At 42.6% G+C, this 13,654-nt stretch overlaps 1 protein-coding gene across 1 annotated transcript in view; it reads right to left on the bottom strand.

Moving 5' to 3' along the window:
• The window catches only part of fanci (FA complementation group I), a 122,967-nt gene that overhangs the window by 25,560 nt on the left and 83,753 nt on the right, over positions 1 to 13,654 (bottom strand). Inside the window, exons 26-28 of the mRNA XM_084330243.1 lie at positions 10,866 to 10,948; positions 7,713 to 7,829; positions 5,963 to 6,014 (exon numbers count right to left, since the gene is read on the bottom strand). Coding sequence (XP_084186369.1) covers positions 5,963 to 6,014; positions 7,713 to 7,829; positions 10,866 to 10,948 — 252 coding nt within the window. The remainder of the gene's footprint in view (positions 1 to 5,962; positions 6,015 to 7,712; positions 7,830 to 10,865; positions 10,949 to 13,654) is intronic.

The following is a 13,654-nucleotide window of genomic DNA, read 5'->3' as shown; positions in this document are numbered from 1 at the left end:
TGGGTACAGTACAGTACAGCTGCTCAATACATACAATTGTTAAGGGGATGCAGACCAGAGAAAGACTTTCGTCTTGTTTACATCAGGGCCCCCCATTTTCAATTCATCATAACAATGACATACAGATAGGTGGGGGACACTGTACAAGCAAAACTGTACATTGGAATATTGACAAAACCATACTTGGTAATTTACTGTACATTGGAGGGGGTTGTGTTAGGACATTTACAGGGGCCAGTTTCAAATTGCAGTCTCCCGTAGGTGTTCTTTGAGAGTGTTTTTGAAAGTGGGTAGTGATTCACATTCCTTTACAGCTTTGGGTAGGGCGTTCCACATTGATGTGGCATAATTGCGAAACGTGTTTAGTCCCTTGTTTGAGCCGAATCTGGGTTTAACATGATTTGTGGAGCTCCCTCTGGTGTTGTGATCGTGGTATTCACTGACCTTTGGGAAGTATTTTGACATGTACATGGGTACCTTGGTCGTGTAGTGTATATTGTAGACCAGGCCCATTGCAAGTTGCTGTACTCTGTTGTCTACTCTAAGCCATCCTAGGTTGTCAAAGTGGGCAGGGGTGAGGTGGGTTCTAGGAGTAAGGTCAAGCAGTAGTCTGACCAGTTTGTTTTGAGATGTTTGTAATTTTGTTTTTAGCGCCTTTGAGGTGCTTTGGTACCATGAGGTGCAAGCATAGTCGTAGTACCCTTGAATGAGTGCTCCTGCCAGAGTCTTCAGGGTATTCTTGTTTACCAGAGAGGAGATCCGGTACAAGAATCGAGTTCGTTGGTTGACTTTTTTTATTACATTGGATGCCATTTTGTCACAGGAAAGATTTGCCTCTAGGATGGAACCTAAACACTGTTAGGACTGTCTGACTCTTAATAATAAACACTGTTAGGACTATGTGACTCTTAATAATAAACACTGTTAGGACTGTCTGACTCTTAATAATAAACACTGATAGGACTGTCTGACTCTTAATAATAAACACTGTTCAAGTTCAAGTTCTTTAATAGTTGTCATACAGAAGTACAGAATACTTTCATACAAAATGCTTCTTACTGTTACGCTCCAGAGACTGTGCTAGACAAGATAGTATCAAATAACATAATAACATAATATAGCATGAATTTAGAAGAAGAAAATGAGGTCACAGTGTTCGGTATAGACATATGTACAATGTTCTGAGTTACCATATAATATACAATACACAATACTATGCAGTGTACTAATGTACAGTACTATCTAGTGCAAAGCAGAAATGGGATGAGGTACAATTTTAGGTACAATTTACAGTAAGGTGTACGAGTTGTAGTGCAATCCTTCATCCATAAATATAAAGTGTGGGGAGTGGGTGCTACAGTGTGTTTGTTTAAAGTGGGTGTGTGCTATAAGTGTGTGGAGTGGGTGCTAAAGTGTGTTTGTTTAAAGTGAGTGTGTGCGTGTGGATGTGTGTGCTATGTGCGTTTGGTGGTTGTTGTTGTGTAGTGTTCATTCATTGTTCGTTTAGCAGCCTGATGGCCTGGGGATAGAAGCTTCTTCTGAGTCTTTCTGTGCTCGCCTTGAGACTCCTGTATCGCTTGCCTGACCGCAGCAGTTCAAAGAGGCAGTTGTTCGGGTGACTGGAGTCTTTAATGATTCTCTTAGCCTTGCCCTTGCAACGCTTGTAGTAAATGTTCTGGAGGGTGGGGAGCCCCCCTCCAATTGTGCATTCGGCTGAACGTGTCACTCTTTGTAGTCTGCTTTGGTCTTGTGCAGTGCTATTCCCAAACCAGGAGGTGATGTTGCCGGTCAAGATGCTCTCTATTGTACATGAGTAGAAGTTCTTAAGGATCTTCTGGCTGACTTGGAACTTCCTTAGGCGCCTGAGGAAGTAGAGGCGTTGTTGTGCCTTCTTCACAACACTGTTAATGTGTGTGGTCCATGTCAAGTCCTCGGATATGTAGGCTCCGAGGTACTTAAAGCTGTTGACTCTCTCAACCGGTGCCCCGTCGATGCTGAGGGGGCTGTAGTCCTTGACCCCCGACCTCCTGAAGTCCACAATCATCTCCTTTGTTTTGCTGACGTTCAGGGAGAGGCTGTTTTCCTGGCACCATCCCGCCAGGACCTTGACCTCTTCCAGGTAGGCCCTCTCGTCGTTGGCAGAGATCAGGCCCACCACCACTGTGTCGTCAGCAAATTTGACGATTGTATTGCTACTCCGCTGAGCCACACAGTCGTGTGTGTACAGGGAGTAGAGGAGGGGACTCAGAACACAGCCCTGGGGGGCCCCTATGTTGAGGGTGATGGATGAGGAGGTGCAGTTGCCTGCTCTCACCACCTGGGGTCTGCCAGTCAGGAAGTCCAAGACCCACTGGCAGAGGTCATAGCCCAAGCCCAGGTCCCTGAGCTTGGCTATGAGTATGGAGGGGACTATGGTATTGAATGCCGAGCTGTAGTCGATGAATAGCATTCTCACATAGTTCCCCTGCCTCTTGTCCAGGTGTGATGCTGCTGTGTGCAGCACATGGGATATGGCGTCCTCCGTGGACCTGTTGGGGCGGTATGCAAATTGCAGGGGGTCCATGTTGATGGGGAGGGAGGAGCAGATGTAGCCCTTTACTAGCTTCTCGAAGCACTTCATGGCTATGGAGGTGAGAGCTACAGGGCGGTAGTCGTTGAGGCAAGCAGGCTTGGATTTTTTGGGTACAGGGATAATAGTGGACTTCTTCAGGCAGGTGGGGATGACAGCCTGTTCTAAGGACAGGTTAAATATGTCAGTGAATACTGGGGCCAGTTGGTCGGCACAGACTTTTAGGACGCGGCCGGGGATGCCGTCTGGACCTGCTGCCTTCCTGATATTCACTTTTTTAAAGGTCCGCCTCACCTCATGCTCTGTTACCCTGAACACTGCGCCTCCATCAGCAGCCGACCCCCCCCCCCCCCCCCCATTGCCGAGGCTTGTGAGCTGGTGTTGTTATTACCAGCATCAAACCTCGCATAGAAGGTATTGAGGTCATTTGCTAAGGAGATGTCACTGTTCAGTTTGAGGGAGGCGCCTTTGTAGTCTGTCATCGTTTTGAGCCCCTGCCACATAGCTCTAGAGTCAGCTTGTTCAAACTGGAGTTCAATTTTATCCCTGTAGCGTCGTTTGGCCTCTGACACTGTCCTCCTTACGTTGTATCGCGCCACCTTGTGGTCATTCATGTTGCCTGCCTCTAGGCCTTCGTTGTATGCTTTGGTGCGCTCTCTCAGAGCTTCACGGACGGATTTGTCTACCCAGGGTTTTTGATTTGGGTAAACTTTCATTTTGGTAGTGGGGATTGTTTCTTTCACCCTAGTACAAACATAGTCCAGCACTGTCTCCGTGTAGGCATTAATGTTATCTGTGTCGCGGAACACAATCCAGTCTGTGTGGTGAAACACTGACCGGATCGTCTCCTCTGACGTCACATCCCATTTCTGCACCTCTCGCGAGACTACGGGAGTACTTTTAATTCTCTGTCTGTACTTTGGTGAAAGAAAAATGGATGCGTGATCTGACTTACCAAAGCCACTATCAGAATGAGCCTTGTAGCCACCTTTAAATTGCGTGTAACAGTGATCTAGGATGTTACCGCCTCTGGTGTTGCAAGTCACATGCTGATAGAAGTCAGGCAATACCTTTCTCAGATTGGCGCTATTGAAATCTCCCAGAACTAAAATGGCGGCGTTAACATTCGCCACTTGGATTCTATTTACCTCGTCGTGTAGTCTGGAGAGCGCAACCTTGTTGCTGGCTTGCGGTGGAATATACACTCCGACCAGGACGATCGCCGTTAACTCCCTCGGGAGGAAGAAAGGACGACACTTGATGGTTATATATTCCAGTTCTGGGGAGCAGTGGTTGGATAATTCCTTCACGTTAGTTGGGTCGCTCCAATTTTTGTTAAACATGAAGGCAATACCTCCTCCACGTTGTTTACCGGACTCTGATGATGTCCGATCCTTGCGATGGATAAAGAAGTGATCAGCCGGTTGAATTGCGTGGTCTGGGACGTCCGGCGTCAACCACGTCTCGGTGAAGCAGAGGACGTTGCAGTCCCTAACGTCTCTTTGATATTGAATCCTTGCTCGGATGTCATCCAGTTTATTGTCAATTGATTGTACATTGGCTAGCAATATACTGGGCAGTGGTGTACGGTGGCGTCTGGATCTCAGCCTGTTACGGATCCCAGCCCTCTTCCCTCGCCGTCTGGTTCCTCTGTTCCTGGGGTCTAGGAACAAAGGATCTGGTCCTGATCTCCGGAGAATTTCTTCAGGCCATTGATGCGGTTCGGAAAGCTGATCCAGTGAGTAATCCAGTTGATAAGTTTCCCGTAATCCAATGTCTATGAGTGACTGACGGTCATATACATTAAATGCACCAACAGTTGGTACGAACAAAACTCTAAAAACTATAAATATTAACAAAAGTAAACACAGTCTCGACGGAGCGAACAGAGAGGCAGCCGGTCGGAGCAGCGCCATCATCAGGGTTAGGACTATCTGACTCTTAATAATAAACACTGTTAGAACTATCTGACTCTTAATAATAAACTCTGCACAGACTCTGGTACAGTGTGTTACTACAGTTTGGACCATGTATACCATCATCACTATTACTACTGTCTGATTGAATCCTGCCACTCACTACTGTTAGTGTTCACTACTACTATTGCTATCACTATAATCATTACTACTTGCACTTTGTTCTATGTAGGGCTAGGTTAAAAAAAAATCAATTTCCCGATCCTGAATCGATCTTCATTTGAATGAGTCGTTGCCATTTCCCTTCCTGGTCATCTCGTGTCCAGATCTCGCGCAACATGTTTGAATCTACAAACATGGATGAAGTGAAAGCATCACTCAAGTCACCGATGTCTGGTTGCATTTTGGATTTAAAAAACATGACGACAGGGGAGCTCCAGTAGCTCACCGCGTACCTCGAACGCTATTTCGGCGTCGGGGACAACCGTACGCGTCACGGATCTGGGGTACACGAGTTCGACTCCCGGACTCGCCGTATTTTCTCAGAGTGTCTTTCCCCCGATCTATACCCCATTCAACCTGTTTCTGTCGGTCATACTTGACCAGAAAAAGCGATAAACGCGAAAAGAACCAGCTGACTGGTCAAAGTAAAAAAAATAAAACATGACGACAGAGAAGAGCTGGACAAAAGCAAAGCCATAATTATGTAAGCTGTGCAAAGTCGAGGTGAAATATTGTGGAAATACAACAAATCTATGAAACCACTTACTGAGACATCTCCCAGACGTGACATATGCAAAAGCCAATGTTCCAATAAAAAGTACATTCATGTAACTGCTTGAGAGTCAATTCTTAATGGAAACATTGATATTTTGTATAATGCAACATGTTAGAGGGTTCCTTGAACCATTTATAGCATTTAATTGAATCTGATCGAATTGCAAATCGAATCGATTTGGGACCTTGTGAATCAGAATCGAATCACTTTGGGAAATCAGTGGCGATACCCAGCCCTATTTATTAGGGGTGTAAAGGTACACGTATCCGTACCGAACCGTTTCAGTGTGTACCGTACCGAACGGCTGTGTACCGAACGAATACAGTGGTATGTTAACCACTAACGACCGCCCACCGGGGGCTGTTTTTTTCACAATCTAATATAATAATAATTATTTTAATTTTTTTTTTACAAGTCGATTATTAATTTCAATATAGAATATTCGTTGACAGCCCTACAAGTACAATTAGTTACTGCACAATACATCACCCCTGAGTGGAACATGGAAAGCCAAACTTTCCCCCACTTTACCGAAAACCCGTACCGAACCTTGACTTCAAAAGCGAGGTACGTACCGTACCGTGGTTTTTGTGAATCGTTACACCCCTACTAGTTATATGTTCTATTATTATTACTACCTATCCTACCTGCTGCTATGACACTTGGATTCCCTGACTTGGAAGAAGAAGTGGGACTCACCAAAGCTGGTCTCCTTGCAGATCTTAACGGTCCAGGTAATCATCTGAACAAACTTACAGATGAATGAGAAAGAGACAAACGTAGTTTACCTATTTGGAAACCTAAACATCACCTCCATCAGGGTCGCCAGCCCAGACCTTTTCAACAGAGTCGAGGGCCAACATGTAATCTGTGGGGGTGGGACCAACGCATGTGATTGACACGGATGATAACAAATAGAAATATAACAACAAGTCACTAAGGCGTTTGTTAAAATTCTATGTAATAAAATAATAATAATAATAATAATAATACTAATAATAATACATTTTATTTATAAAGCGCTTTTCAAGAACCCAAAGACGCTGACAATGAGCAAAAACAAATTAACAGAGAAACAAAGAACCACAGGGAATAAGCAACAGTATGAATATGCAGGATGTAAAACCACGGGTAACAAGTAACAGATACAGAGTCCAGTAGGGGAACAGTCAGGGAAGTAAGGAAACTGAAGGGAGGGGAGGAGGGCAGAAGAGGGAGAGAAAGTAGGGGAGGGGAGGTGGTAGGTTGGAGGAGGGTGGTTATGGGTAGGGAAGGTTAAATGCTTGGGGGAACAGGTAGGTTTTGAGTCTGGATTTGAAGGTGGAGAGTGAGGGAGAGTCTCTGATGGTCTGAGGGAGGGAGTTCCACAGTCTGGGTGCAGCTCGTGAAAATGCCCGGTCACCAAAACTTTTAAGTTTGGATGACGGGACAGTGAGGGAAAGAGTGGAAGAGGACCGGAGGGAACGGGTGGGGCGGTAAGGGAGAAGGAGGTCAGTCAGGTAGGGGGGGCAAGTCGACTCAAAACCACTCCTCACATCACATACGCATCAAAATAGACCACACAGAATATCATAGTCTCTGGAAACCTGTGGTGTTGTGGAGGACCAGCCCTGATCCACATTAGATTAGATTCAAATGTAGTGTCATCATACAGCACAAGTACAGTACAACTAAAATACGTTTTGGCATCTAACAAGAGTGCAAATGTAACAGTAAAGTGCAAAAAAATAACAATGACACTGGCAAAAATACTGCACTGGGACTGACTGGAACTCTGCACTTTATATATATATATATTTATTCAAATAATTAATCCTTCACTGCACTGTCTTTGTCCTGTGTCTGTTGTTGCTGTTGTTATGTGAAAAAAAGATTTATGAAAAAATGCACACTGTAATTGCCGAAACAATTACAATGCGTTTACACATATGGCTTATTAAAAAAATCTGAATCTGAATCTAGTAATATACAATGTACAGCTGATTAAACTGGGTATAAAATATATCAATTAGTACTACTGAGTAATAGTGCTAATCAGATGTATGTACAGAGTTGTAGTATTAATATGTCCAGTGATACAGGTATAAAGACACTATGGTAGTAAGTTGTACTGGCCAGCAGTGTAACTAGTAAGGGAGTAGGTAAGGGATATGTACAGATATAGATATAGTATCTACAGATTATGTAAAAAGGATGACACTATAAAGTACACTTCAGAGGGCCAGTCCTGATCTCTACATGACCCTACAAAGTACACTCCACATCCCTGGTCGTGTCGTGATTGTTTTTTAAACTTTATTGTAGTTTTTATGACTTTGTGTGTATACTGTATTTTGTATTTCTTTGAGTATTTCTGTTTTTGTATTGTACAGCACTTTGGTACAACTTCGGTTGATTTTAAATGTGCTATATAAATAAAGTTGACCTTGACACTTCAGAGGACACCTACCTGCTCGGAGGACGGCTCCAGCTGGCGTGAGAGAACACTCAGGATGTTGACCAGCAGCTGAGCCTCTTTGCTGTTGAATTCATCCTCTTCTCCGTTCAGCTGTGTGAACAGCGCCCTCTGTGGACAGGGGCGCAGATGTGCGGGTCAGAGAGAGAGAGACACGGAGCGGAGAGGGGAGGGAGGGGGAGAGAACTGTGGATTTGGCTCGAGGCTAAAAATGAGCGCGAGGTGTGGGAGGACTGATCTAGAATCAGCTACGATCTGTTAAAGTTTGAATAAGGCGAGTTAACACTTCCTTTGGTCAACCCTCCTTCCAATGTGCTGCTCCCAGCAGTATGAACAAGACGAAAATTGACAAATGTATCCCCCTCACTACTTTTAAAGACTCAATGACAGAGTTGTTTACACACACCTGCAACTGTCACCCAGCCTTTTAACTGTGATTTGTCTGTTCTGCTTGGTTATACGGGCATAACCAAGGCATTCAATAACATGACAATAACCAAGGCATTTAATAACATGATAACCAAGACATTTAATAACATGATAACCAAGGCATTCAATAACATGATAATAACCAAGGCATTCAATAACATGATAATAACCAAGACATTCAATAACATGATAATAACCAAGGCATTCAATAACATGATAATAACCAAGTCATTCAATAACATAATAACCAAGGCATTCAATACCATGATAATAACCAAGGCATTCAATAACATGATAATAACCAAGGCATTCAATAACATGATAATAACCAAGTCATTCAATAACATAATAACCAAGGCATTCAATACCATGATAATAACCAAGGCATTCAATACCATGATAATAACCAAGGCATTCAATAACATAATAACCAAGGCATTCAATAACATAATAACCAAGGCATTCAATAACATGATAATAACCAAGGCATTCAATAACATAATAACCAAGGCATTCAATAACATGATAATAACCAAGGCATTCAATAACATGATAATAACCAAGGCATTCAATAACATAATAACCAAGGCATTCAATAACATAATAAACAAGGCATTCAATAACATGATAACCAAGACATTCAATAACATGATAATAACCAAGGCATTCAATAACATGATAATAACCAAGACATTCAATAACATGATAATAACCAAGACATTCAATAACATGATAATAAGCAAGGCATTCAATAACATGATAATAACCAAGGCATTCAATAACATGATAATAACCAAGGCATTCAATAACATAATAACCAAGGCATTCAATAACATGATAATAACCAAGGCATTAAATAACATAATAACCAAGGCATTCAATACCATGATAATAACCAAGGCATTCAATAACATGATAATAACCAAGGCATTCAATAACATGATAATAACCAAGGCATTCAATAACATAATAATAACCAAGACATTCAATAACATGATAATAACCAAGGCATTCAATAACATAATAACCAAGGCATTCAATAACATGATAATAACCAAGGTATCCAATAACATAATAACCAAGGCATTCAATAACATGATAATAACCAAGGTATTCAATAACATAATAACCAAGGCATTCAATAACATGATAATAACCAAGGCATTCAATAACATGATAATAACCAAGGTATCCAATAACATAATAACCAAGGCATTCAATAACATGATAACCAAGACATTCAATAACATGATAATAACCAAGGCATTCAATAACATAATAACCAAGGCATTCAATAACATGATAACCAAGACATTCAATAACATGATAATAACCAAGGCATTCAATAACATGATAATAACCAAGACATTCAATAACATGATAATAACCAAGACATTCAATAACATGATAATAACCAAGGCATTCAATAACATAATAACCAAGGCATTCAATAACATGATAATAACCAAGGCATTCAATAACATAATAACCAAGGCATTCAATAACATGATAATAACCAAGGCATTCAATAACATAATAACCAAGGCATTCAATAACATAACCAAGGCATTCAATAACATGATAATAACCAAGGCATTCAATAACATAATAACCAAGGCATTCAATAACATGATAATAACCAAGGCATTCAATAACATAATAATAACCAAGACATTCAATAACATGATAATAACCAAGGCATTCAATAACATGATAATAACCAAGGCATCCAATAACATGATAACCAAGGCATTCAATAACATGATAATAACCAAGGCATCCAATAACATGATAACCAAGGCAATCAATAACATGATAATAACCAAGACATTCAATAAAATGATAACCAAGGCATTCAATAACATGATAATAACCAAGACATTCAATAACATAATAACCAAGGCATTCAATAACATGATAACCAAGACATACAATAACATGATAATAACCAAGACATTCAATTACATAATAACCAAGGCATTCAATAACATGATAATAACCAAGACATTCAATAACATAATAACCAAGGCATTCAATAACATAATAACCAATGCATTCAATAACATGATAATAACCAAGGCATTCAATAACATAATAACCAAGACATTCAATAACATGATAATAACCAAGACATTCAATAACATGATAACCAAGGCATTCAATAACATGATAATAACCAAGGCATTCAATAACATGATAATAACCAAGACATTCAATAACATGATAATAACCAAGGCATTCAATAACATGATAACTAAGGCATTCGATTGTTGATTTTGCCAAAGATTGACGTTACAGGCATTCAGGGCTTGGCGTTAAAGGAAAACTCCAACATTTTGGGAAATTAGCTTACCGTCTTCTCCAGAGAGAGACAAGAAGATAGATATCAGTTTCCTCTCTGTGCGTTCAGTAGAAAGCTATCTGGCTGCACATTAGCCTAGCTTAGCACAATGAATGGAAGCGGACATGACCGGGTAGCCTTCGAGAGAGGTGTTAGTTGGACAATGGCTAGGCTACCCAGTCATGTCCGCTTCCATTCATTGTGCTAAGCTAGGCTAACGTGCAGCCAGATAGCTTTCTACTGAACGCACAGAGAGGAAACTGGTATCTATCTTCTCGTCTCTCTCTGGAGAAGACGGTAAGCTAATATCCCAAAATGTTGGAGTTTTCCTTTAACGCTGGACCTGCTTCCAGAGCAGCAGCAGGTAACATTCCCACCTGGAACTGTCGGATGTAGAAGAAGGTAATCTCCGTGACGCTGCCCTTCTGTGGATCTTCCTCCTCAGAGGAGGACGACGACTCTGGAACACAAGGAGTGATGGAGAGTTTCACACAGTGTCTGAAGTACGACATGAACCGCTCACACTATCAACTCATTGGGTTCTTCTTACAGGCCATGATCCAGATTTAGGATTTAAAGCCCCAATCTAAGGGATATGTACAGACACTAGGGATGGGTACCGAATTCGGTACTTTTGAGGTACCGAACCGAAACACGTCGGTACTACCGAGTATCGAATCAAGTGAGAAACCGAAAAAAAAAATAAAAAAAAAATAAAAATAAATATTTTTTATTAATTTTTTATTTTTTTTTATGTCAACGTTCACACGCACAATATATGCTTACCTAGGATTTGACTTGATTCAACAACAAAGCAGTCGGAGCAATGACAAGCCGAAAACTGTCGAAATTGTAGTTATTTGAAGTTTGGATTTTTTTTTTTCGACTGATGTAGGTAAATAAAATTTCTTGAGACTAAAGTACCGAAAAAAGGTACCGTTGGGTACCGGTATCAATTCACAGGTACCGGTACCGGTATCGGTTCAAATGTGAAAGGTACCCATCCCTAACAGACACTGGCGGATCCCCCCCCCCCCCTGGTGCCCCCACGGTTGAAAAACACGCGCTAAAGTGCCCTTTTGAGTGGCGAAAAATGAGAAGGTGTGCCCTATTGGTGCTTTTCCAATGGTCTAAACTTGACCATGTGCCCCACGGTTAAATAATGTCATGCAAAAGTGCCCTTTTGAGTGAATTTCTTTTTAGGATGTGCCCTATTGGTGCCCCTCTAATGGTTAAACGTGATCATGTGCCCCCACAGTTGAAAACATTGCGCTAAAGTGCCCTTTTGAGTGGCGAAAATGAGAGGACGTGCCCCTCCAATGGTTAAACTTGACCATGTGCCCCCACAATTGAAAACATTGCGCTAAACCTAAAGTGCCCTTTTGAGTGGCAAAAACTAGGGGACATGCCCATTGGTGCCCTTCCAATGGTCTAAACTTGACCATGTGCCCCCACAGTTGAAAACATTGCGCGGGGTTCCGGTTTGCGACGTTCTGGTGAGCAGTCACATGAAAGAGCTCCCGGTCAATGAATATCAAAAGAGGAAGTAAAACAACTCGAAACGAAATAAAAAGTGACAATTCAAGGATATAAGAGAAGAGGAAGGATGAACACGAGAAAAAACAAGAGAGAAGCGACCATGCCGCGGTGGGCAGAGGAGCTAATAGCTAGCTTGGAGCGGGGGGCAGCTAGCATACAGGCTAGCACACGGGCTAGCGCGTTAGCTACACAAGCTATCCAAGCTAGCACGCAGAACATCCAGGGCGAGATAGCAGAGCTTCAAGCTAGCAACGCAATAGCTAACCAAGAGCTACAAGCTAGCATACAAGCTAACGTAATGGCTAACCAAGCTATACAAGCTGACATACAAGCTAGCGTACAAGCTAACAAGCAGAGCATGCACCAGGAGCTACAAGCTAGCATACAGGCTAACGCAATGGCTATCCAAGCTAGCATGCGGAACATCCAGGGCAACATCGATGGACTCAGGGAGGAGTTGGAGACGGGTCGGGGAATACAAGCTAACATGGCGTTGGACCACAGCAAGGCCTGGCCGGAGAAGGAGCTGCAAGCTAACATGGAAGTTAACACAATGAATGTAGCACAGCAAGTGATACAAGCTAGTGAGGCGTTGGACCGCAGCGAGGCATGGCTGGAGAAGGAGCTGCAATCTAACATGGAGGTTAGCACGATGAATATGACGCAGCAAGTGATACAAGCTAACGGGACGTTGGACCGCAGCGAGGCCTGGCTGGAGAAGGAGCTGCAAGCTAACATGGAAGTTAACACAATGAAAATGGTGCAGCAAGGGATACAAGCTGACGAGACATTGGACCGCAGCGAGGCCTGGCTGGAGAAGGAGCTGCAAGCTAACATGACCAACATGCGGACTGGACTCGATGCAGTGCGGGGTGTTCAGAGGAGCATGTAGGCTGGTTCGGGAGAGGTGAAATGGATGGCCCCCGGGGGAGGGACAGGGAAATGCTGGATACAATCGGACCAACCAGGACTCGGGGCACCAAGGTCGGCCGGACCATCCGCACACAAGATGCAGGTGCGGAGGCCGCCCGGGCCGGCCAAGATACGAACACGGAGGCCACACACACCAACCGGGATCCGAGCACCGAGATCAACCGGACCAGCCAGAACTCGAATAACGAAGTCTCACACCAAGCAGGACTCGAGCACTGAGGTCATACACACCGACCAAGATTCAATATCACATATGCATATAATTAGATAGTGAATGGAGGTTATGATTCGAGACACACTGCAGACAACACACAGACCACTGGGAGTACAGACAAGGTAAACACATTAGTTGGGGAAATTGGGACTTAATTCGGGGCATTTAATACAAATAATACGTGCTACTGCTAGACTAAACTGAGGACACTAGCACACATGACACACAACTAAGATGACGGGGAACATGGGGAATCACATTCGGAGACCTGACCGGGAGCTCGGGAAATGTACTATCATATGAAAGATAAAAATTCAAATAAAATGTTGGACAATAATAGGGACATTGGAGAATCCCCACTGGGAATATCTCCGTTGTTATAATAATAATAATAATAATAACTTTATTTGTATAGCACTTTTCATACAGAGGTTGCAGTTCAAAGTGCTTCACAACAGTAAAAAATACAGGCATAAGCGA

Source organism: Notolepis coatsorum, assembly GCF_963971535.1.
Source record: "Notolepis coatsorum genome assembly, chromosome: 15".
Lineage (NCBI taxonomy): Eukaryota > Metazoa > Chordata > Actinopteri > Aulopiformes > Paralepididae > Notolepis > Notolepis coatsorum.
The sequence above is the reverse complement of the archived record's forward strand: the minus strand, read 5'-3'. Positions and strand labels throughout refer to the sequence as shown.